The 26,522-nt window shown below is 42.8% G+C and overlaps 1 protein-coding gene across 1 annotated transcript in view; it reads right to left on the bottom strand.

The window, feature by feature from the left end:
- The window catches only part of LOC115652582 (EF-hand calcium-binding domain-containing protein 6-like), a 105,732-nt gene extending 83,320 nt beyond the window's left edge, over positions 1-22,412 (bottom strand). Inside the window, exons 1-8 of the mRNA XM_030564820.1 lie at positions 22,314-22,412; positions 10,803-10,912; positions 9,775-9,875; positions 9,462-9,539; positions 4,891-5,067; positions 4,185-4,322; positions 2,746-2,846; positions 901-1,043 (exon numbers count right to left, since the gene is read on the bottom strand). Coding sequence (XP_030420680.1) covers positions 901-1,043; positions 2,746-2,846; positions 4,185-4,322; positions 4,891-5,067; positions 9,462-9,539; positions 9,775-9,851 — 714 coding nt within the window. The 5' untranslated portion in view covers positions 9,852-9,875; positions 10,803-10,912; positions 22,314-22,412. The remainder of the gene's footprint in view (positions 1-900; positions 1,044-2,745; positions 2,847-4,184; positions 4,323-4,890; positions 5,068-9,461; positions 9,540-9,774; positions 9,876-10,802; positions 10,913-22,313) is intronic.
- Between the last annotated feature and the right edge of the window lie 4,110 nt (positions 22,413-26,522).

The raw sequence follows: 26,522 nt of genomic DNA, 5'->3' as shown, positions 1-26,522 counted from the left end.
CATATCAGGAATGCATTGAATAACTATTATTTAATAAATCTTCATATAGTTTATTATAGGTCTGGCTACAAACATTGTCTTTGGTGCAAGGAAAAACTGACCTGGAGTAAATGACTGGTCCTTTGTGATGAGGAATAACCTGAATCTTGTTGTGATTTTTGGTCTCAAAGGCCATCTACCACAGAGATGTGCTCCCTTGGGTGGTAAGATAAGCCGGAATGTCTGAGGGGACTGTCTGGGACCCCGTTTAAGGCTGTTAATGTGCCTGAACAGTTTGCACTTGGTGCAGTTGATTGCTGAAATGTAAGTTCAGAATTCACAACCAATTTGGAGTTTGTGCCCTAGTTTTTAAAAGTCTGCCCTGAGTTGGTACTTATACTCTTGGACCACCATTGGGAACTTAATAAAAAGTGTCAAGAAAGAAAGTATAATGAATAGAGATTGCAAACACTTTGGGCTTGTTTGTTTGGTCCTCTCCTTTATACATAATCAGTCTTGCTAAACTGCTTGCCTTGGTCCTGATTTTCTAAATGTTTGGAATAAACACTTGCTACTCAAGTTGTTAGTGCCTATTAATATAAAAGGGACCATTTTCTTATTAGAAGCATCACATCCACCAAAGCCATGTATATAAACAATATTAATGGATACATTTTCCAGCAATTCAGCAACAAATGTGGAGATTACTGCTACACTGGTAAACACAAAGGACCAAATAATGCTCTTCTCGCTTATTTAAGTAACCCTACTGAGTAATACCAGCTGGCTGGTTAGTCTATTGGGGTTTGGATTCAACAGTCCTTGCTTCACATCTCATTACAGCTCACACAATGCCTCCAGATCATTTGCTGTGGGTGCTTCCCCACTTAGAATAGACTCACAAACTAAAAAGCATTTTACCTTGCCTGTTTTTTGTGGGTCATGTTTTTCAAATTCTTCTTTCATATTTCTAAATCCTTCTCTGAATTTATCTTTCAGCCACCTTTCTATGTCAAGTGAAGCTCTGCGTTCCCACTCTGCTTTTGAGATTTCTCTGCTTTGCCCTTCAGTTGTGATATAGAAAGAAAAGTTTAAAAATTATTTATTTAATATAAACAAAAAGAAGACAGGCAATATGGTGAGAAAAATACTACTACTCTAATGCACTGAAACTGTATAGTACTGAAGGAGTCAATGGATGGGAAGACAGCAGTAACTCTCCGTGATCTAGTTACTGATAAGCCCTAACCGTGGTGAAACAGCCATCTTTCTTCAATCAGTCATGGCTTCTGTTAGTTAGAGCACAGCCCAAGACTCAGTTTCCAGGTACTTTTTTTATCCAATTAAACTTAAAGACATCTCTTCTCTGCACCCTGTACAACTCCTTTGTTGCTTTCTTCACAAAGTATTTCTTGGGTGTAAATTTAACCAGAATCAAATTTGCAAATGACACTAAATTTTGAGGGGTAACAAACATACAGGAGGACTGAACTAAACTGCAAAGTGAGATGGAAAGATTAGAGCAGTGGGGGCTGCAGGGAACAAGCAGAGACCCACATCTACAGCGAAATAAACAACAAAGATACAAGGTGAAGAGAAATAACCATGCAGCTGCATTGGTTGCATTTAAGTGAAATTATTTTCATCTTGTCTCCAGTAGAGTGAATATGCGGAATCATAACCAGACAGTTAGGAGGGGAGGTGTCCTATAAAAGGATCTCAAGAAGTGGTGTACAGAATGAAAAAGTTTGATGACACCTGTTTTACAGTGCAAGCCAGCATCAATGCAAGCTTCCCCACACTGCACCACCAATGTGCTTTAACCCTGACTTCAAGGGACCACCCTGAGATATAAGAGAACAATTTCTCCTCTACAGCCATTCAGTCTTTGCTCATTGGGGAAATTCAAGGCAGATCCTTCACACACCAAGCCACATTTGTATGCATCTCTGAAACTGAATGCAGAGAGCATTAGGCTCCCCAGGTCTACCCCTAAGCTAGAAGGCTGGACCCTATGACAGAGACTTACATTACAGGTACTCTCACTGCAGGTCTGTTTGCTGTATTTGTAATATAGTTGCTAATGTATGTGTTACTTGATCAACTGTCAGACCTGTTCATGATTATATTGCCCTCTTGTGAGTATTGTATAAAGAGAATAAAAGCCTTACAGATATTTGTAACAAAGGTTTTTCTTTAACTCAAGAGGAGATGCCTTTGCTTTTGGAACCAGAAATCCTTGATGATTCTATCCCTGATGTTGCAGACAGGCAATGAGAAGATAACCATGGTGTCTGTGCATAGGTAACATCACATAGTGCAGGGTATTTAAGTAACATTGACACAAAGAAAAACCCCAAGAACCTAGGAAAGGCAACCAGCATAAACAACTATAAGCATTCGATAGACAATACTTGGAGGATCTAAATTACTTGTTGCGTTTAGATGCTATTCTGATAAGTACTATAGAAAAACCTCAGAGAGAGTGGTGGAGAATGGTAACAGTAAACAACAAATGCGGTGGAAGATTTGTGATGTGGATACTTAGTCCAATAATAGCTGAACTAAAACCACAAAACTCATTTCACAGAGGCTATCAGACAGCCAACAGACAATTAAATATTTTAAGACTTGACTACTTCTGAGCCAGTTGTCTAGAGGTGTATCCATAACCTATCCCACAAGTGATTCACTTTCCATGACCATTTTTTTCTGATTGCCATGAAGGTTACCGAAAGCTATGGATTCAATATATATATTTTTTACCAGAAACTTTAGCATTGTTTGAAGATCCATTTCGGAGCTCAGCTCCTAGTTTTTTAAGTAGTATATCTCCTTTCAGAACCCCTGTTCCTTCTGTGTCATACCTGCAAAGAGCAAGAGGAGAAAGTCATTATCAGATTTAGCTTCCTTTCTTAGAGAATAGTTCGTGCTTCCTCTGCATTTGTCACCTTCCTGTGCACATCAAGCACTGACAAAATGTCAGCAGAGTCAACACAATGGACCAGATTTTTCCAACAAACCAAAATTGAACAATAGAGAGACAACACTCCCAGCTATCCCCATAATATTAGATAAAATAGAGGCAGTGGTACCTAGTGGTAAGCACATTAGCCTTCTATTGTAATATATAAAAGAATAAAATCAATAGGCCAAATCCTGAGTCCTCAGCTGACCCCCATTCCTCTACTTTCACTGACAGCATGGAGCAGCAGATGGGCTCTGCACCTCGTGTTCAGGAGTCATGATTTGACCTAATACCATATACTCCCTATTATCTGCATTATCACTCACTCCCATGACAGCAAGGCTGCAAAGGGACAACGATGTGGTCACAGGGCCAGTGATACCCAATCCTGGCAGGCACAAGGGGCAGGGCAGGCTGCAGTCCTGGCAGGGCAAAGCAGAGTCCTCAGCAGGGAGGGCAGCATAGGAAGCCCTTGGCAGCTCCGCTGTCACAGGAGTGAGTGAGCGGATCCAGGACTGCAGAGGGCTCCCTGCACTGCCTTTTTGATTAGCCAGACTCCCAATTATCTGAATAAAATCTGTGTTCCCCAGGCTATTTGGATAATTGGGAGCATGCTGTTATAACAACACTTGCACTTACATAGCCCCTTCCATCCAAGGACCTCACAGCACTTCACAAACACTGATAATTCTATAAATCAGGTTTATAATGGAAACTACAGTATGAGTGATCCTTCCTTGCGGAAGACCTGCTGTTATAACTATAGCGAACTACTGAAAATTCATGTGACCAGTATTTCTATGGAAAGCATCATCACGCTGCTTTGCAACAGTTAAGAAACTTTGGTGTTTGCCTATTGGATGCGCTAACTGGTTACCACATACTGGAGCAGACCCTGTTCTGCAGCTACTTTATGTGTGGAACTCCCATTGGCTTCGCTCAGAGTTCTGTGTGCAGAGCAGCTGCAGATTAGGACCCACGAGTGGTCAGTGGAGTCCTCTACCCTGTGTCTGGACTAAGCATCTTCCCTGTGGCTAATATAACAGATGAAAGTGGCTATTTGTATATCTTACACTGTCCAGGTTCTCTCCGTTTACCTTGTCCTCCCTTTATCTGGCCCCACACCAGCATCACACACATATACCCTCACAAGTCCACCATCTAACACCAGAGGGGTGCTCTTAATATTCTCATTCCCATTTAAAAAAAATAATCTAAAACTTGAATCAAATATTACCTTCTCCAAAGCTTTTCAAACTCCTCATTTCCAATGTGAAAACCTAGTTTGTTAAGTATGTTCTTAAACTCAGGCATCAGAATCCTGATGTCATCATCTGGGTTCTTCTCGGGCATCAGATCAGCAATATCCAGGGACCTATTTTCCAGCAGAAGACAATTGATCCTTGCCTTATGAAACTTACCCTATGCCTCCTACACAGAAATACCTCATTCTCTTACAAAGACAGAATTATTACATTTTTATTTAAAAGAAAAAAATTAATAAATCCTGCTATATACTTGGGGATTTCTCTACAGTTGCGTCATTCCTTAGCAGTGGAAAAGAATCAAGAAGGTAGGTTTGGTTTGGGTTTTTTTAATATGGTCCACTTTGTAAAAGGATGCTTCCCCCTCCCTCCTGATCCCATTATAAGACTTGGATGCTGTCAGGGTCAAGCCTGATAAATCCTGAACCTTTTACTAATGAGAGCATTTAACATTAGAAGAAACACATCAAGGGATGTGGTAAATTCTCCATCACTTGGAATCTTTAAATCAAGATTAGGTGGCTTTCTAAAACATATACTCTTGTTCAGCCACAAATGGTTGGGTTTAATCACTGGGGGAAGTTTCTGGGATCAGTGTTACACAGGAGGTCAGACTAGATGATCACAATGGTCCCTTCTAGCCATAAAAATTTATGACTGCTGCAGAAGTGCTCATACCTTTGTTTTGCTTTTTCTTTTAGTTGTGCATGCACCTGTGATGCAGTCATCATAATTCTGTCCCCCTGTCTGTGGTTGATGGGATCAAGCCACACTGGAGCCCCAAAAGTAGCAGGATCACGAATCGCTGCATATAACTCTTCACACTTGATAATGGCTTTGTCCTGTAGTTTAAGCCTGTTATAGTGCAGGATTGTGAATGTTTGTTTTCAGTTTGTATTCTCTTCAGTGACATAAAAGAGACAGATCACTTACTGATGGAGATGCAGACCATACAAATCAAATCTTCCTTCCAACACTTATTTCCTGCACTACCTCAGCTCACATACAAAGGAGAAAGCCATTAAGTGGTAATGACATATATATAAATACTTGCATTAAATGCACTATTAACTCCATTAACATTCAACTAGTGATTAACTATGGCTGAGCTGCATGCAATACAATGGTGGAGCCTGGGGACATCTCAAAGTTGGCTGGCAAAAGATTGTATTGTATATGACTCAAAACTGCAGATGCAGAGCCTATCCAGCCTAGCCTGAGGAGTTCCCACTGCCCTATGATTAAATGCATCCGCACCACCAGAATAAGATTTTATTCTTTGACAGATGTCTTCAAGTTGCAGCTAATCCCCAGGTTGCCAGGCAGCAAGCACATCCCAACTGCCACCCAGCAGCTGTAATCAGCTTGCCAGTCCCTGCAGAGGTCACAGGAAGTTCCACATCAAGAGGTTCAACAGACAGTAGCCTCATGATGCCTGCTATGCTTCCTGCTCTACATAAACCCAGGAGGCATTCCAGGAAGTGTCCAGGCAACAATGTGGATCATTAGCTGCCATGTCCACACTGCATTCTCTGTTCCTGAACTCCTGGTATTGACCTTGGACCTCAACTACCACTCAGACCACAGAACACCCACACAGATCCTGATATCAGGTACTGACCTTTGGCCTGATCCTTGACCGGTCTCTGTCTCTGCCTGTCAGCCTGATTACTGCCCCTGATATTGACTCTGAACCTCAGTGGGTGTTCCTGCCTAATGAGCTCCTGCACTAGTCTCGCCTACCTTTGCACAGAATCATGACACACTCTTAATTTGTTAGTCTCTAAGGTGCAACAAGTACTCCTACTCTTTCTTCTGTACAGTTTGTAACAAGAATGATCATCTATAGTAGACGTAAGAGAACAGCCTTAATACAAATGCTGTTAGAATACCATGATCTGATCCTTCATGAATAATAACTCCATATGGCTCTAAACCAGGGTGAGGAAAATTCAAGTTGATATGGCCCACCCAAGAATAATTCTGAATGCTGCTGTTGCTACTGCATCTACACTTACTTTTAAAAAGGAGATATTTACTAGGGACTAGGGGTCTGATCCAACAGCAATAAAAGACTCCCACTGACTTCAGTGGGTGGGGTCTCAAGCACTATGTTCTTCAGTGTCCTATTTATAATATTCAATGAAACTCTTGTAAGATGCCACTTCAATCCAGTCTGCCACTGTACACTTTTAATATGGATTTTTGATCAGTTAAACAAAAATAAGTTGTCTAATTTGATCGGGCATGTCTTAATTTCCTTTTCCCTGCAAAATACAGACAAGTCATATTGTATTATACTGCGCTTAAACAATGCAAACTTAAATAAGAACATAAGACTGGCCATACTGGGTCAGACCAAAGGTCCATCAAGCCCAGTATCCTGTCTTTCGACAGTGGCCAATGGCAGGCGCCTCAAAGGGAATGAACAGACAGGTTATCATCAAGTGATTCATGCCCTGTCACCCAATCCCAGCTTCTGACAAACTGTGTTGCATGAGAAAACTTTCTTGTGTTTGTTTTAAACCTGCTACCTGTTAATTTCATTTGGTGGCCCTTTGTTCTTGTATTATGAGGAGTAAATAACACTTCCTTATTTACTTTCTCTATACCACTCATGATTTTATAGACCTCTATCGTATCTCCCCTTAGTTGCCTCTTTTCCAAGCTGAAAAGTCCCAGTCTTATTAATCTCTCCTCATATGGAAGCCGTTCCATACCCCTAATCATTTTTGTTGCCCTTTTCTGAACCTTTTCCGATTCCAACTTATCTTTTTTGAGATGGGGCCACCACATCCGCACGCAGTATTCAAGATGTGGGCGTACCATGAATTTATATAGAGGCAATATGATAGTTTCTGTCTTTATCCCTTTCTTAATGATTCCCAACATTCTGTTCACTTTTTTGAATGCCACTGCACATTGAGTGGATGTTTTCAGAGAACTATCCACAATGATTCCAAGATCTCTTTCTTGAGTGGTAACAGCTAATTTAGACCCCATCACTGTATATGTATTATTAGGACGTTTTCCAATATGCATTACTTTGCATTTACCAATATTAAATTTCATCTGCCATTTTGTTGCCCAGTCACCCAGTTTTGTGAGATCCTTTTGCAGCTCTTCACAGTCTGCCTCGGACTTAACTATCTTGAGTAGTTTTGCATCATCTGCAAATTTTGCCACCTCACTGTTTACCCCTTTTTCCAGATTGTTTATGAATATGCTAAATAGGACTGGGCCCAGTACAGATCCATGGGGGACACCACTATTTACCTCTCTCCGTTCTGAAAATTGACCATTTATTCCTACCCTTTGTTTCCTATCTTTTAACCAGTTACCAATCTATGAGAGAACCTTCCCTCTTATCCCATGACTGCTTATTTTGCTTAAGAGCCTTTGATGAGGAACCTTGTCAAAGGCTTTCTGAAAATATAAATACACTATTATCCACTGAATCTCCTTTGTTCGCATGCTTGTTGACCCCCTCAAAGAATTCTAGTAGATTGGCGAGTCACGATTTCCCTTTACAAAAACCATGTTGACTCTTTCCCAACAAATTATGTTCATCTATGTGTCTGACAATTTTGTTCTTTATGATAGTTTCAAACCAATTTGCCCAGTACTGAAGTGAGGCTTACTGGCCTGTAATTGCCAGGGTCACCTCTCGAGCCCTTTTTAAAAATTGGCGTCACATTAGCTATCCTCCAGTCATTTCATACAGAAGCTGATTTAAGTGACAGGTTACAGATGACAGTTAGTAGTCCCGCAATTTCACATTTGAGTTCCTTCAGAACTCTTGGGTGAATACCATCAGGTCCTAGAGACTTATTACTGTTTAGTTTATCAATTTGTTCTAAAAATATTTTAAAATAGAGCTACTCAAATAATCAAAACATGTATTTGTGACTCATTTATACACTAGTTGATAGCAGGGATGGAGGGAATTATTAATCAACCATTAACCCCTATTATTTGCTCAGTTCTAATTGCAAGTAAACCTGAAATTACATACACAGAGAAGCAGACATTACAGTGCTATGGGATATCCACAGCTGTGAATGGATGGAAGACAACAAAATTCACACACAGTGCCTGAAATCATTAATATAACACACAAATATTATTTCTCAGTAACTATGAACTTATTTCACTAGTGTAATGCAGGTTATTTGCCTGAGAACAAAGCTATGACTCAGGGAAGGGATTATATTACTGTCATAAATCACATCAGGGTCCTTAACCAATTTACAAATGGTGCAAAACAGAAGAATAAAATGAGATTCGAAAAGATAACTGTGATGAAGCTCATGTAGCGAGGAATAATTTGAAGCAAAAATCATAGGCTGGGGAATTATGGACCAGGCAGTAAAAATATAGAGAAGGCTGTGAAGGTTATGATGTGCAATACATTGAAGAGGAGCCAAAAGTGTGATGAAGTCATTAAAAAGGAAACAGCAATAGTACAATAGCAGGAATAATTCAAGCAAATTATTGAGGAAACTATTCCACTTTACTTCATGCTCGTTAGGCTTCCAGTTGAATTACTGCTCTCAGTCTGGCATATTATTTTTTGTAAAGAAAAATCAACTGAGAAGAGTAAAGAAGATGTTTAGAAAATAAGATCCAGGAGAAAATATTAAGAAAACTTACAGAAAAATCCAACGCAGTTTTCTCACACCCTGAGGGTATTTTACCGGCCAGAACTCTTAGAACAGTTAGGTAATTGAACAAGATGCCAAGGTTGCTTATAGAATCACCATCACTGGAGGTATTGAAAGCTCAACTTGACACCCATCCATCACAGCTAGCGTGGAATAATAAAATCCAACTTTCAGGGAGACAAACAGATGACCAACTAGAGGTCCTTTTCAACCCAAAGGACTGTCTGAAGAAGAATGAATTGCAGGATTGGCATCAGGAAATCTACTTTTAATAATTTTGCTTTTTAAATACAAAACTGCGCTCTCCCTCTTACAGTACAATATTTTTCAGACCATGTGATTTAGAAAGGTGCATCTGTGCTTTATAGTCACATCATCGTATTGTTTCCAGTTTGAAAATACCGTACTATGCTGGCAAGTGAAGGATGAATTTTTTAAATAGGGAACAAAATTGGGAGAGGGGGACTATTGCAGGAAAACCAGGTCTACCATAGTCAAAATGGAAAATTTGACCATATTTATATTATATGTTATGAATAGTGGAAATCTTTTGCTACCTTCTTTAGCTTTTATCTGATCGCATACCTTAGAAGAAGTTGCTGATACTGCTTGAAGCTGATATACCTTCCCAGAAATTTGGTCAGCATCATTAGCAGCACATCTCTATGAATGAATAAAAGTAAGAAATATATCTATAGTGTGATTTGATCCAGTCCAGCTCCATACATTGATAAAAGACAAAAGTGAGGGAATTGGGAGGAAATATAAAGTATTTCATGGTACTAAATATATGGGAAAAGACCACTGGCTTTGTTTCATACCTTTAGTGATATACATGCATGTGTCAAAGTTAAGTAACAGGTCCCAGACAATGCAAACTGCTGTGTGAGACACATACCTATTGACCTGTCCCTTGCCCTCAGGGTCATTGTTTTTGAACAGTTGTCTCATAGTAAAATAGCCTTCAGATCTCATTTTTTCACACAATATGTGCTCCAGCTTAAAAAGAATAAATAAATTTGATACACATTCAATAGTAAATATACAAATAACACACATCTCTAATACGTACTTTTAACTCACTTTTTTCCTTAAAGTACAAAAAGAGGATGTCAACTGTCACTGACAAGATGATAAGAAATCAAGAAAGAACAAAGGTTCCACAAAGAAATGATGTATCTTTAATAACCACCTGGAGGGGCCAGGGGAGAAATACATTTTTCTTTTCCTGCTCAAGACTCTACAGAAAGTAATTTTTTTTTCTGCTCAGCTATAATATAGGCTTTCAAGTACTGTTGTGCGACTGAACTGAGTGAACCTTATTGGATTGCCAAAATAAATATGACCTTTGCTTTCTGTGTTATCATTAAACTATGTGTTGCCAAGTTACATTTTGAGAAAACTACGAGCACAATCCTGAAACCTTTACTCAGTCTGTATTCAGACAAAGTTTCCATTGTCTTCAATGGGAGTTTTTCCCCCATGAATGACATCATCATGAGGATGCCATTCAACATAGGTAAATTCGTTCTGGAATAATGGTGAAGGAGTGTGTACAATGTTTCAGAGTTTAATTAATACTTATAGAGGATGTTACTAGGTAACTGAATTATACAGACTTATGCTGACTGTTCTCTTCTGTTTGACAGAGACCTTCTAAAAATGATATCTTTTTAAAGGACTGGAGCTAGAATTTCCTGTGGAAAATATTAACTTATACTACAGTGTTCAGTTTTAAGTTAGGATATATAGTTATAAAGTATCACTGTGCTTGGCTTTCAGGGCAAAAGGAGATGTATGCGTACTTCCTTCATGCCAGTTCACAGGGATTGTTGACTGAAACCTTCCTTGGTACCGATATAGCCTCTGAGTCAAATTTTATTCTACCCATTTATTTATATGGACTGTATTTGATTAAAATCATACCTCATCAACTTCAATCCTGAGCTGTGTCGCAGGCTGAGACAGTAAACTAGTCCTGCTACTAGCCAAACTTGCTCTGCTTACTGCTGGGTTTCCAATGTCAGCTCGTTGGCCTGGGACATTAAAAAAAATAATCAGGTTTCAGGAACTATGAACAATGTATACAGATAAAGAAAGCTAGTAGATAGGGCACAGAATTCAGTCACAGAGGGAACACCAGATCATCTAGTTGGACCTCCTGTATATCACAAGCCACCAATAGCACCCAGCACCTGCACACTAAACCCAACAACTGAAATTACACTGAAGTATTACACCCAAAGGAGACATCATTTGCCACAGGGAGAGAACAGGAGCGACCGAAGTGCACCAGTTCCCAAGGTCTCTGCAATGGCAGGGAAATGATGAAGTGAGATATGCCCAGATAATCCTGACAAGGGACCCACACCCACACGGTGCAGAGGAAGGCGCAAACCCCTCTAGGGAAAATTCTTTCCAGATTCCATATATTGCAATCAGTTAAACCCTAAGCATGTGATGAAGAACCATCCAGCTAAGCATCTGAGAGAAAGAAAGCTCAGTGCCACCTCAGAGCCCTGGCCCTCCATATCCAATGTCAGTTCTCCAGCTGTGGACATCTCCAATGCTCCACAGGGAGGAAATAATACATTGGAGCAGGAGGAAGAATACCTCCCTAGCCCCTGAAGCATGAGCTTTAGGAACATAAGATATAAACTAGAAGCGAGCCCCAGGGCTGTTGAGCCTTAACCCCTACTATCACAAGCAACCCTGACAGACAACCGCATTCATAAATTTGTCCAGCTCTCTCATAAAACTAATTAACTTGTTTGCCCCACAGCTCCTACTGGGAGGCTCAGAACCTCACCCTTCCGCTGGTTAGAACAGTCTTCTAGTTTCCAGCCTGAATTTGTTCATGGCCAGTTTACACCTATTTGTTCTTGTGCCAACACTGTCCTTTAGCTTAAATAGCTTTTCATCCTCCCTAGTATTTATCCCCAACGTATTTATAGAGAGCAATTATATCCCATCTTTGCCTTCTTTCTGCTACACTAATCAAGCCAAGCTCTTCCAGTCTCCTGTCAGATAAGCCTTCCATTCTCCTGATCATCCTTGCAGCTGTTCTCTATACCTGCTCCAGTTTAAATTAATCTTTCTTGAACAGGGTAACCACAACAGTATGCAGTATTCCAGATGAGGTCTTACAATAGCATTAATGCTTCTCTGCCTCCACTGGAAAGGGCAATCAGGAGACCTCAGTTCTAGTCCCACCTCTGCTACTGGTTTGCCGAGTGGCCTTGGGCAAGTCACTTATTCTCTTGGTGTTTTTTTAATTCCCTAAGCATATTCTACAGATAATGTGTTGCATTTTGCATTATAGGTATGTTAATAAATAGAATTGTAGATAAAAATAGAGGGCTCCAAAGGACCTGAAAAGGTTATCTAGTCTATCTTCCCATGCTGAGGACAGATCCCTGCAGGACGCCACTACATACATCTTCCCAGTTTAACAGCTAACCATTGATAACTATGCTTTCAGTTTTTTTCAAACAGTTGTGCATCCACTTCATAGTAATTGCTCTAGACCACATTTCCCTAGCTTGCTTATGAGAATGTCATGTGGGACATGCCAAAAAGCCTTACTAAAATCAAGTTATATCATGTTTATTGTTTTCCCCCCATCCACTAGGCCAGTAATCCCATCAAAACCCAAAATTAGGTTGGTTTGGCATGATTTGTTCTTGACAAAGCCATGTTGGTTATTATTTATCAATCTGTTAGCCTCTACATGCTTACAAATTGATTGATTGATAATTTGTTCCAGTACCTTTTCAAATATCTAAGTTAGGCTCACATATCTATAATTCTACACTATGTTTGCCCATTGCTAATCCTTTGAGTCCTCACCCATCCTCCATGAGTTTTCAGAGATAATTGCAAACAGTTAAAGAATAAGCTGAAGGAATCTTGGAAGTACTTGAGGATGAATTTCATCAGGTCCTGCAAATTTGAATACATCTAACACATTCTTTCCCTGTTCTGGCTTGTGATCCTTCCCCATTGTTGTCAATATTAAACATTAACTTTTTTAGTGAAGGAGACTAAAGTAAAATAGACTTTAAACACTTCTGTTCTCTTGGTGTCATCCATTATTAGCTTCCTTCATCTTTTTCTCTTTCTCCTAAAGCATTTAAATAACCTTTTCTTATTGCCTTTTATGCTACTTGCTAGGTGAAACTCATTCTGTCTCTTAGCTTTTCTGATTTTTTTTTCCCTACAAGCTTGTGCTATACTTTCTTACTTGTTATTAGCAATTTGTCTATGTTTCCACTTCTTGTAGGATTCCTTTTTGATTTTCAAGTCACTGAGCTCCTGATGGAGCCATATTTAGCCAACTCTCCTGAACTCCTTTTTCCCTTAGATTTTCTTCCCAGAGGACCTCACCTAACAGAGTCAGAGAGTTTCTCAAGTCTGCTTTTTTTAAGTCCATTGACCTTATTCTGGTGGTTTCACTCCTTCCTTTCCTTAGCATCATGAAATCTATCATTTCATGATCACTTTCACTCAAATTGCCTTCAGCCTTTATATTTGCAAACAATTCCACAGGGTTAGTCATAACCAAGTCCCAGATGGCTGACACCTGCTTACTTCCTCCATCTTCTGAAACAAGAAGTTGTTCCCAACACATTCCAAGAACCAATGGGAGATTTTTTGTTTTGCCATATTACTTTTCCAACAGATGTCTGGGTAGCTACTAAAATTCCCTATTACTTTCTGGTTTTGGATTTTTCTGTTATTTGTTCTAGAAATACCTCCTCCACCTCCCCACTTGGATTTGGTGATCTGTCGCAGACACCTACCATGAGGTCAACCCTATTTTTTTCCTCTTTTACCTTCACCCAGAGACTTTCATCTGGTCTGCCACTCACCTTCTCACAGATTCATAGACTTTATGGTCAGAAGGGACCATCATCTAGTCTGACCTCCTGTATATCCTTCTGGACCACAGAACAAGTGAATACATTCTTCATGTACAGTGCAGCTACTTCTCCCTTTTCTCACTGCCTGTCCTTCCTGAACAAGCTATACCCTCTATACTAATATTCCAGTCAAGAGATTTATTCAATCAATTCTCTGTGATGTCAACTGCATTAGAATGTTGCTTGTGCACTAAGAGTTTCACTTCTTCTTGTTTATTCCCAATATTCCTTGCATTCGTGTACAGAGAACTAAGATGCCAAATAGATTCTCCAACTCATTTCCATCTTGTTGCTTCTATATAGGGCTCTCACTTATAAACAGTTTACAAAGAGTTAATAAATTAGTAGCAGATGTTTTAACAAAGGGTAAATCAATGGTGATAGATTGTTATGGAACCTAACAGGTCAACAGGTTGCTTGTATCCATCTATAATGACTTACACTGATGTGCTTATAACTATCTATAACACTTAGTACTCATGTCTATAATGTGCTTATAATAGCCATTATTTATTAATCCATTATAAACTATAATACCACCAAAAGGTGACCACATAGGGATTCTTCCCCTCCTTTATAAGGGTCTATGGATTAAAAGTTCTAGATCTGAACACTGTTGTGATTTTATTATTAACAGCTACATGTTATCAAATGTTTTACTGCACATTATACTTAGGGACAAGAAGGGGTGAAGTTCTGGAACAGCCTTTCAAGGGGAGTAATGGGGGCAAAAGACATATCTGGCTTCAAGACTAAGCTTGATAAGTTTGTGGAGGGGATGGTTTGATGGGATAGCCTAATTTTGGCAATTAATTGATCTTTGATTATTAGCAGGTAAATATGCCCAACGGTCTGTGATGGGATGTTAGATGAGGTAGGATCTGAGTTACTACAGAGAATTCTTTCCTGGGTGCTGGCTGGTGAGTCTTGCCCACATGCTCAGGGTTCAACTGATTGCCATATTTGGGGTCGGGAAGGAATTTTCCTCCAGGGAAGATTGGCAGAGGCCCTGGAGGTTTTTCACCTTCCTCTGCAGCATGGGGCAGGCGTCACTTGCTGGAGGATTCGCTGCACCTTGAAGTCTTTAAACCACGATTTGAGGACTTCAGTAACTCAGACATAGGTTAGAGGTTTGTTACAGGAGTGGGTGGGTGAGATTCTGTGGCCTGCATTGTGCAGGAGGTCAGACTAGATGACCATAATGGTCCCTTCTGACCTTAAGTCTATGAATCTATGAATAACCTAAAAACAAAGACTATTCATGCCAATCTAATTCTTCAAATAGCTGATGTAGAAGAAATAAATGACTAGCTGAGTCTATAGTTTTTCCACCAAAATATGAACCACATTTGAGATGTCACAAAGGACTAGAAACAGGGAAGTGAAACTTTGAAAAATGAATGAAAAAAAAATGAAGAAGATGTGGAACAAACTATTGTCCTCAAATGCTGCGCATAGGATTCAGGGTACATTATTCACAACACAGGAGCATTCTTAATGGGATGAAAAAGCAGCAGCAGTGGAGCACTAGTGCTCTTTTCAGGTCAATTCTCTTCAGATTCTTATATCATGTTCCTTACTCTTTTCTTGCTTTCTCCTCTCCTGTCTCATGTAGCTCAGCCACAAATGAAATAACTGAAGTAATGAAAAAAATAAACCATTTTATTAGCCTTGATTCAGTTGCTTTGGTGAGGGTAATCCTTAAATACAACAGAACATGTTCAGTCAAGCCATTTGCTTAGATTACTGGTTCAGCCAAAAGGGAATGTCAAAAGAATAATGTGTATAACCAACAACAAAACGAGACAATACTAAGATATTTGGAAACAGGCCTTTCCCATGCTTTTAGATCCTTACTTTATGCTAAACCTGTCAAGATTTGGTCACTTTGGGGATCATACTTAACTCAAGGTATTGGTCAATATGCTGCATTCAGAATATTGAAATGTCAAAGGCACAATTTTGCACATGTATACCCTGATTTGCATGCACTGAGAGTATGACTTCACTTATGTGCTATTGCAGGCTGATTTAACTGAATGTTACCCTCCCTTGCAGCCTATGCCACTCACTGAAGTCAATGGGAGGCCAGAATTTGGACTGTGGAGATTAGAAAAATCCCAACACATATTTATTATGTTGTCTTTTGGCTTTCTCTTGCCTTTGCAAGATTGTGCCTAGAGAGTGTGTGTGTGTGTATTCTCATGTGTTTTTAGGTAAAACTGTAAATTAGTCAAAAAGAGAGGTATGCAGATACAGTAAGAAATATGAAAAATCTTCAGATATAAACTTTAAATATTTCTAAGACAATATCTTATTACTTGGGGCTCAAACTCAAGAACACACAGACATATTCCGTTCTTTGCTGTGAAAGGCCACGCTGGCTTTTTCCCCTCTCTCCAATCAAACTGAAATCAATCACAAATTATTATCGATATTTGTAAGTAAATTATACATCTGCACATTTTTTTAAGGCACCAGATGGGACCATATACAGCCACAGACAATCAGCAAGATTTTTCAAATGGGTGCCTAAAGTTGGACTGCTACATATACAGCACTTTTAAGTCAGGCCATTTTTCATGTGCCTAAATATGGATTCAGGAGTCTACCTTCTTCAAAAACAAGTGCCTAATCTTGACTAATATGATTAGAAATAAAAAAAGGAATACATGTTCCACATTTTAAATCTCTAGTAATAACCAGTGTAATGTTTTCTAAACAATGCATTATGTTGGACCATTTGGGCATGATTGCTGCATTCACTGTACAAGAACTTGCATAGTATTTGGTTACTTTAGTTTTGCAACCAATTTTAAACAACTGTAATATTTACACCTAACATAATAACCTCTAATAACCAATGTATGGCAAAATCCTCTTTACCTTACTCACACAGAGCTCAACTGTGCCACCCTTATGGTGAATAGAACCTTACTACAGGAAAAATCCCACTGAAATCAATGGGACTGTGTATGTAGTAAGGCATCATTCAGTGTGAGCAAACATTGTACAACTGGACCAAAAATCATTACTGTACACATATCTTACTGACTTCAAATGAGACTCCTTGTGAAGTAAGGTACTTCTCAGTGCGAGAGTAAGAATGGCAGAATCTAACCTTCCGTGAGGAAGGTGAACATTACTTACAAAATATGGAACAAATAAAAGCAACATGAATTACATGTATTTTCCAGATACAATTATTATTTGTATTTAAGTTTGTCAGATTCCTTGTTTCATTCATATACTGCACTTATGCATAGTTCATGGGGCCAGTATTCTATTAATTCAATTTTCAAACATTCTAAATTTAGGATACTCTTCTGCATTTGGGCACTGAAATTAACACTTAAGTATCTGGCTATCTAGGGTATATTTGCATGCCAGGGATCTGAAATTAATCAGTCCATTTTAGACAGACAAGTTTAAAAACTGGGTCATGATAGTCAATGAATCACACAATAAATAAATTATATATCATAAGACTGTACTAATTTAAGTGTCTGCTGAATACCAAAATATTAAATACAATCTATTTGGAGACATAATTTAAAGTATTACTTTTTATTGATTGCAAAGTAGAATTCTTACTTGGCTTTGTAATTGGCAGGAGCTCATCAAACATTATTTTGAGAAAATGGTCTTACAATTTCATTTGTTTAGTTTTTACTTTAGAAAAAATGTATAATAAAGTAAAACATTACTGTTTCATTATATGCATTTGTGATGTCTATCCAAGCAGTTTTAATTCTGGTTTCAAAAGAGATATTTCTAATATGCTGTAGAACTTCTCAGCTCTATGAGCTAAGTGTGAAAAAAATTATCTAATATTCCTGGCCACCGTCACTTCTTTATTTAAATAAGTGGGAGTGCTATAGTTTACCCATTTAGGAACAAATGTTACAGGGGTCTCTAATGTGCACATACAAACATTTATACATGTAAATTAATTGTGTGACTATCTGATTTATGCACACAACTGCAGTTTTACACATGCACGTGGGTATGTACAAGCAGAGTCCACAGGTGGAGTTTTAAAAGCCTATTTGAAAATGTGGCCCTCATTTAGCCTTTCGAATATGGTTGACATTAACACACAACTCAGGACTGACATCACCACCAAATCCTCGGGACAGAACTTCAGTCTTGTTTTGTACAGTTAAAGTGTACATCATTGTACTATATAAATGTGCAATTCAAGTGTGGAAAGAGGTCACTATGGTAGGTTCTTGCACCACTTCCACTCCACAGTGAGGCTGCACAGGAAGTTATAGGCACATTGACTATACAAGAAAGCCTTTGCAACCCCTCTCTACTACAAGAGAACCCCAGTTGTCTAGCGTGTAGAAGCATTTTAAGGGTAGGCCAGAGAGGGGTCACAGGATCCATGACTATATAGAGGCTCGGATTACAGACAGATAGCTACTGCTACAATAACCCTTACCAGTTGGAGTAATGGCAGCAGTTTGCCCACAGGTTAGGAAGGGCAATCTCCAACTTCCTACTTCTCCTCCTGTTCTTCAAACTGTGCCCCAACAAAGCCCATTCATTTGGGTTGGAGATAGGAGGGGTACATTTAACCGAACAGCAGTAAACATATTTGTTTTTCTACTTGAGTTATAAAAAGAATAGATAAAAGCCAAGTGTTCCTCACTTACAAAACACCACTTCCAAACATTCTCTCTAGGTTGGCGCTTTATAATATAGCTAGGAATAAAACAAAATGACCCTTTCCACCAATAATTGGCTAAAGGTTAGCTTTTTTGTGTTGCTAACTGTGCATCATGTAAGGCAGGGGTGGGCAAACTACGGCCTGTGGGCTGGATCCAGCCACCCCCGGGGCACTGCAGGCCCTGCACTGCTCCCAAAAGCGGCCAACACCATGAATCTGCGGCCCCTGGGGGAGGGGAGCAGAGAGATGTCCATGCTGCCCTCGCCTGCAGGCACCGCCCCCGCAACTCCCACTAACCGGGTACCCACAGGTGAGGGCAGCGCACAGAGCCCTCTGCCCCCCATTCCCCAAAGGCCGTAGGGATGTGGTGCTGGCCGCTTCCAGGAGCGGCGCGAGGCCAGGACAGGGAGAGAGCCTGTCTTAGCCCCGCTGCGCAGCACTGCCACCCCGGAGCCACTCCAGATAAGAAGCGCCAGGCCAGAACCCGCACCCTGGAGCCCTCCTACACCCTGCCCCCCAACCCCCTGCCCTAAGCCTCCTTCCACACCCCTCCCTACACCTCTACCATGAGCCCCCTCCTGAACCCCAACCCTCTGCCACACCTCTCCTGCATCCCAACCCCCTGCCCTGAGCCCCTAACCCCCTGCCTTGAGCCCCCACCTCACCCTGCACCCCACCTCATGCTTTGAGCCCCCTCATACACTCCACACCCCTCCTCCACCCCAAACTCGTGCCCCCCACTGCACTCCAACTCCTTGCCCTGAGCCTCCTGCCACATCCTGCACCCCTCCTTGCACCCCTACCATAAGCCCCTTCCTGCACCCCAACCCCCTGCCCTGAACCCCCTGCCACACTCCTCCTGCATCCCAACCACCTGCCCTGAGCCCCAACCTCATCCTGCACCCCAGTTCCCTGCTTTGAGCCCCCTCATAAACCCTGCACTCCTCCTCTGCCCCAACCCCTTGCCCTGAGCTCCTTCCTGCACCCCACACCCCCTCCCACACCTCCTGCCTCAGCCCTACATTCATGGCCATGGATGCAATTTTGCCCACAGCTGCCCGGGTGGGGGGCAAGTGGGGCAATTTGCCCCAGGCTCCGGGCCCCACAGGGGCTCCCATGAGAGTTTTTGAGGCCCCCAGAGCAGTGTCCTTCACTCACTCTGGAGGTCCCGGAAAACTCTCGCGGGGCCCCCGGAGCTTCTTCCACTCCAGGTCTGCAGCGGCAATTCAGCAGCAGGGGGTCCTTCCTCTCCAGGACCCACAGCCTAAGTGCCCCAAAGACCTGTGGCAGGGGGTCCTTCCGCCCCGGGACCCCTCGCCGAAGAGCCAGGTCTTTGGCGGCAATTCGGCAACGGGGCCAGCACCGCGGGTGTTCGGCGGCGGAGGGCCCCCACTTCGGCGGTAATTCAGCGGCGGGGAGTCCTTCCGCCCCGGGACCCGTCGTTGAAGTGCCGGGTCTTTGGCGGCAATTCGGCGGCTGGGGGACCACACCACAGGTCTTCGGGGCACTTCGGCGACGGGTCCCAGAGCAGAAGGCTCCCCACCGCTGAATTACCGCCGAAGTGGGGGCCCTCTGCCACCGAATACCCCAGGCCCCCTGAATCCTCTGGGCGGCCCTGATTTCGCCACCCAGATGTAGCCCTTGGGTCAAAAAGTTTGCCCACTCCGATGTAAGGAAAGGATAGTCAAAACAAATGATGCCTTGGATACATCATAAACCTTAAACACTTTAAACCAAAAATAAATACTAAGTTTACACTTGCTGCAGACCACAGATGCATATCATGGGCCAGGTTCTGCTCTTAATTACACTTCCAATGTAACTCCAGTAAATCAACTGAGTTATCTGGATTTACACCACTGACCTGAATAAGAACTTGAAATCTGTGACTGTTTAAGAAAATTCACCATTTCATAGAACAAGTTTTCACTTAATCACCTAAAAGCAAACCCTGATGTGGTATGGCCAGATTAAGGCAGGGGCATTAGGGGCTGCAGCCAAGGACCCTGGCTCAAGGCAGGTCCCACAGAAATAAATCCCAGGCAGCAATCTCCAACTCTGGGGAGCCACTAAAAGTCACGCAGCTCAGTGGAGCACTCAGGCAGACTCCACACCGCTCCTGGAAGCGGCCGGCTGCTAGCATGTCTCTGCAGCCTCTGGCGGGGTCGGGGAGGCAGCTCCGCACACTTCCCTCGCCTCCAGCCCCCACTGGCCAGGAACCAGCTAATGGGAGCTACAGGGGTGGTGCTTGCAGGTGCAGGCAGTGCACGGAGACATGCTGTCCCCCTCCCCGCAGGGGCCACAGAGACATGCTAGCAGTGAGCTCCTTCCAGGAGCAGCACGGGGCCAGAGCCTGCCTGAGCCCTGCTGTTCCCATCAGCTGGGAGCTACCTATGGTAAGCACCTCCCGGACAGAGCCTACACCTTGCACCTTCTCCTCCACCCCAACCCCCTGTCCCAGATCAGAATCCCCATCCTGTACCCAAACTCCCTCCCAGACCCCACACCCCCTCCTGCACCCTAATCCCCTGCACCAAACTCCCTCCCAGGAAAAAGAGTTGTATCCAGGGGCCCCACAAAATCTAATAGCCCCGGGTCCACAGGAGAGTTAATCTGGGGCTGGGTATGGCATACATACCAGCATCTGAAAGCTAAAAATCTGGATAGTTGAGGACATAAATAGTCAATGCTATAGATCAAGGGTCAGCAACCTTTCAGAAGTGGTGTGCCGAGTCTTCATTTATTCACTCTAATTTAAAGGTTTCGCGTGCCAGTCATACATTTTAACATTTTTAGAAGGTCTCTTTCTATAAATCTGTAATATATAACTAAACTATTGTTGTACGTAAAGTAAATAAGGTTTTAAAATGTTTAAGAAGCTTAATTTAAAATTAAATTAAAATGCAGAGCTCCCCAGACCTGTGGCCAGAACCCAGGCAGTGTGAGTGCCACTGAAAATCAGCTCTCGTGTCACCTTCGGTACACATGCCATAGGTTGTCGACTCCTGCTATAGATATATTATTGCTGCACTCAAAAAAAATCCTCTAGTCTAATATACAACAACTTTCCTAACAAAGACCTAACCGGAACATTATTTGGAAATTAAAATACACTTAAAATGCACTTAAATTGTAATTAAAAATATTTCCATTAAAATTCAAACAAACTCAGCGGAGGACTTCTGATACATAAACAGGGAAACAGAAAGAATGGTGAGCTGGTAAATATTTTGCTTACAGATGGGGACTATCCCTCCAGCACAGGGGCAGTTAATTCATATGTCTCTCTCTCTCACACACACACACTTCCTCAGTTATATCTTCGCTTATAGCTGCTGTGCCTATTGCAAAAAAGAACTAGCTAAGAGCATAGATCCATCAGTGGCTATTAGCCAGGATGGGCAGGGATGGTGTCCCTAGTCTCTGTTTGCCAGAAGCTGGGAATGAGCGACAGGAGATGGATCACTTCATGATTACCTGTTCTGTCCATTCCCTCTGGGGCACCTGGCATTGGCCACCCTTGGAAGATACTGGGCAAGATGGACCTTTGGTCTGACCCAGTCTGGCCTTTCTTATGTTCTTAGCGAATCCCCGTATCTATCACATAGGTGACATCAGCCCCAACACCTGGTGCTTATGTTACCTCCCTCTCAGCGGCCCCTTACGTCCCATCCCCACGCCCCCCAGGCACGTTGCATCCTCTGCCAGCAGAGATGCATGTTACGTGTGCTCTCCTCACGCGGCAGCACTGCCAGCCCGGGGGCGCCTATGGGACGGGGGCAGATTGCCCCCACCCCACGTCATTCTACCCCGCGCGGGCCCCACCCTTCCAGCACTTACCGAACAGCGGGAGCTTGGGCTTGCCCGGGTACGCGCGGGCGGGGTTCTCCTGCGGCTGCCGTGGGGACGGGAGGGAGCGAGCACCGCGGAACCGGGGCAGCTCCGGCTCAGGGGGCTGCTGCGGCGGGGCCCGGGTGCCGCCGCTGCCCCCTGCAGGCTGCTGTCCGCAAGGCGCGTACCCGGTCGCCCAGCCGGGAGAGCGGGTGCTGGATCACAGGCGGCAGCCGGGGCGAAGCGGTGCTGGGAGCCGGCTGCGGGCGGCTGGAGGGCACCTCGCCGCGGGCAGCCATCCTGGCCGAAAGGAGGCAAGAGAAGGCCGATCCGGCGCCAGGAGTTAAAGCCCCAACACAGAGCACCAGGGGGCTGTACCTCGCTGGGTGCGGGGAGGGGAGCCCAACGTGCCCTCCCCGCCCCCTCTTTTAAAAGGCTGCTTGGGGGAAGTTTCCAGCCTCCCCGTACCCGGATTAGTAAATTCCTGGCCCCGTGCTGAGAGCCTGGCGTGCTGCTGAGCCAAAGCAGCCCTGCCAGTGCCCCGTGCTCGCCCTGGCCTTTCCCCCAGCAGCCCCAGACTGTTTGGAGCTACTGGTGTTTCTCTTCTGGAACAAGAGGAGGTTGCTCCAGGCAACAGAAAACGCCTGGATCCCTTTTCAACAACATTTCTGCCAGAGTGAGAGCCAGACGCATCACTGAGAGGTCCGGCTGCATTCCCAGCCCCGCCACAGAAGCCATGGGAGGAAGGGAACCTCCCACCTCCCCAGCTTAACCACTGGACTCTACTGCCTACACAGCTACCGGAGGAGCGTTACCATCAAGAAACGGATTCTTGCATACTGCACGGAGCATGGACTTGTGAGCATATGTGGGGTTCCCCTTTGTAACAGGCAGCCAGTACCTTGGCACATGTAGGGAAATTAAAATAAAATATAGACTTGAGCCACAGATATCAAGCGGACTCCCATCCCCAGGATGCAGCTGTCTACAAATCCGGGACTAAAGCCTGAGTAAATAGATCTACTTTACACTGCATCATGAAGGTCAATAAACTTGGACTCACTCTGGCCAACAAGGAGACAAAGCTGAGGCACTTCAGCTGAGTGTGTCCAGCTCCCATATCTTCAAACCCAGGGACTGGAAAAATGCCCTAGCTGTCAGCTATTGGAGAAAGAGGGACTGTTTATTAGATGGACAGGACAAACCATAGGACTTTACAGAGATGAATATCAGGTCAACGTCTTTAAATGCATCCAGAAGTGAACAGAAAGTCAATGCAGATTTTATAGACCTGGTATAATGTGTTCCATAGCCAACACCATCAAGTAAATAAGCAGCCATCTGCATTTGGCACCAGATGCAACTTAAGTGATCTACAAGGATAACCTTATGTAAAGCATATTACAGTAATCCAGTCCTGAGGTGACAAAGGCATGGATAATTTATGAGGTGGACATCAGAAAACCAGGGTCTTAATCATCTTCATAGATGCCTGGGGAAAGACCCTCTGATCATATTATGTGGGGATTCAGAATCGAAATTAATGATGTACACTAAGGGAATATGAAATTAAAATCGATGGTCTAGATCCATAGAGGGATTTAGCCTGCACACCTAATTTTTAAACACTTTGAAAGTCACTGGGATCCAAAAACCCTGAATTAAGCACCTAATCTCCCTATACAGTGCATGGGGGCCTGAGAATGGGATCCATAAAACACAGCATGCTAGTGGGTAGCCAACTAAATTTGCCAATGGGAGATGCCAACTAGATGAATGTATCCTAAACCCACCCCTCCTACAGAGTTAGGCACCCAAGTCTGGGTTGCAGGGAGGTGCTAGCCTATCTCCATTAGCTCTCCAGACCTCGGAACCCCTCCCCTGAACTAAGGTCCCTAAACTGTTTTTGCAAGAAATAGCAGAGAAGGTAGTACCTCCCTTATGACTTTTAGCCAGTGGTTGGCTCATTCACCCAGGATGTGGGAGACCCAGGTTCAATTCCCCTACCTGAATGGAAGAAATTATTTTAAGAAGAGTCTCACACTCTCAAGAGCATGTGCGAACCACTGGGCTATGGGATATTCTGGTACGAGTATCTTTCAGTCTCTCCAGCTAAAGCTGTTCCATTGTGCATAAAAACTTAAATAGTCACTGAGCCAGAGGGAGAGAGTGGACATGATTCTACACTGGTGGTTAGTCCCTCTAATTTATTGAATCCAAAGAGGAACAGTTTCAACAGGAGAGATTGAGGGAGACCCACACTGGAATATCTCATAGGGAGATCCCTTTTCAACTCCTTTTGCTCTATCTGGTAGAGAGGAGACTTGGACTCAGATTTCCAGCACAGTGGTGAGTGCTCTAACCATAGGGTTAAACGTTATAGGAGAGGCAATGTCTTCTGATGCTGGATTTTGAATGGGCCTAAATCTGGTAGCTGTGCTCTGAGGACCCCTACCTGATAAGTGTCCTCCGGCCTATTGTCCCCAATCTTCACCTGGTTTGAGAATACCATTGGGATTAGGTATGAGATAGACATCTGGACACCTACAGCAAGACATAAATGTAGACAACTAAGGGACATTTGTAGAGATAATTTAGGCACTGAGTGAATTTAGGTGAGTACAGGGGCAGGCAGCAGATGCACACTGGTATTGTGGATCACAGTAGCAACTAAATCTGGGATTTAAGTGCCTAAATTTGGGGTTTAGGAATCTAAATCCCCTTGTGGATCTGGGCTTCTGGCCCCAGTCCTGCATTGAGAATTGCATATGGGTCTCTGTGCCTGAAAATGTCAGTTGGTAATCTTCGACTGTCTGAATGATTCAAGAACATCCAAAATATTTGGATAATCAGAGTTTCAGATTAAACAAAATGTGCCTAACTGGGGTATGAGGAGGGTTAACCTGTATGTGGTAATTGCTTTTTGTTATGACTGTATAAACTGTGTGGCTTATTTAACTTTTCATGCTCATACAAGGTACTGGATTGACAGCACTGAATGGTTATTTGTTACTTCTCTTAAAACAAACTCAATAGTTTTCAAAGATTTCCTAAGATGAAATGTAAAGATCAAACTATATATATGTACCAGTTTGGAGGTTTAAAAGTGTATCAGGGCACGTCTCTTTTTCATAATACAAAAACAAAAGGGTTGTGTCTTGTCTTTTAGATTGTAAACTCTGGGGGCACAGACTGTCATTTAGTACGTGTTTGTATAGCACTTAGCACCCTGGGGTCCAAGCCAGTTGTGGTCTTTAGGGATACCACAGTATAAATGTTAAATAAGCCATAATAAATAACAATTGATTCAATTAGAGGGAATGGGAGCAAATTTAGAATCGATAAAAAGAAATACATAATTCACAGTGAGCCTGTTGATCTAATTGCTACAAAATATCATTCAGATAAACCAAAAATCACACCACATCAGCTGAGGATCTGAATTGTTAAAACTGTGTGAGCAACCCTCTGCTCCAACAGAAGCAGAGTACTGGGACCATGCCCCAAACTGAAGAGAGAACAGGGGAGGCTAGTCTATTGTATCAACTAAAAGGAGTCCGAGATTCTCCTCACCTCTTTACCCCCTAGGCTGGGGGAATCCCCCACCCTAGACTTCCCTCCTCCTCTGGCCAGCTGAAAGAATGGGGAAAAATCATGGACTGTAACTTGGCCACCAAGCCCTCAGGGTGTTCAGCAAATCCTTCCCAAGACTCTGAGAGGCTGTTGAGCTGTGGCCTCCCCACTAGGCCTGTTGGACCCCACATAAAGCCTGTTACAGCAACTCACGTGCATAAAGTCACACACACACACATCCCCCCCGCTACCTCAATATAACAACATCCCCCCCGCTACCAACTGATATAGCACGAATTCGGATATAACACAGTAAAGCAGTGTTACGGGTGCAGGGTGGGGGGCTGTGCACTCCGGTGGATCAAAGCAAGTTCAATATAACATGGTTTCACCTATAACATGGTAAGATTTTTTGGCTCCCAAGGACAGTGTTATATCGAGGTAGAGGTGTACATAAGTGTTGCCAAGACCAGGGTCTCCGATGAGAAAAAAAAGTCCAGATTTTTTTAAGATGTTGAAATAGATATAAACTCTAGGCTGAAGCTTTCCCTGTGGGCAGATTATTTCATAATTACTCTTTTCAGGGTTTTTGTTGGTTTTACACCTTCTTCTGAAGCATGTGGTGGGGGACAGTGTCTGAGATAG

This window comes from Gopherus evgoodei, chromosome 5, assembly GCF_007399415.2.
Source record: "Gopherus evgoodei ecotype Sinaloan lineage chromosome 5, rGopEvg1_v1.p, whole genome shotgun sequence".
Taxonomy (NCBI): domain Eukaryota; kingdom Metazoa; phylum Chordata; order Testudines; family Testudinidae; genus Gopherus; species Gopherus evgoodei.
The sequence above is the reverse complement of the archived record's forward strand: the minus strand, read 5'-3'. Positions and strand labels throughout refer to the sequence as shown.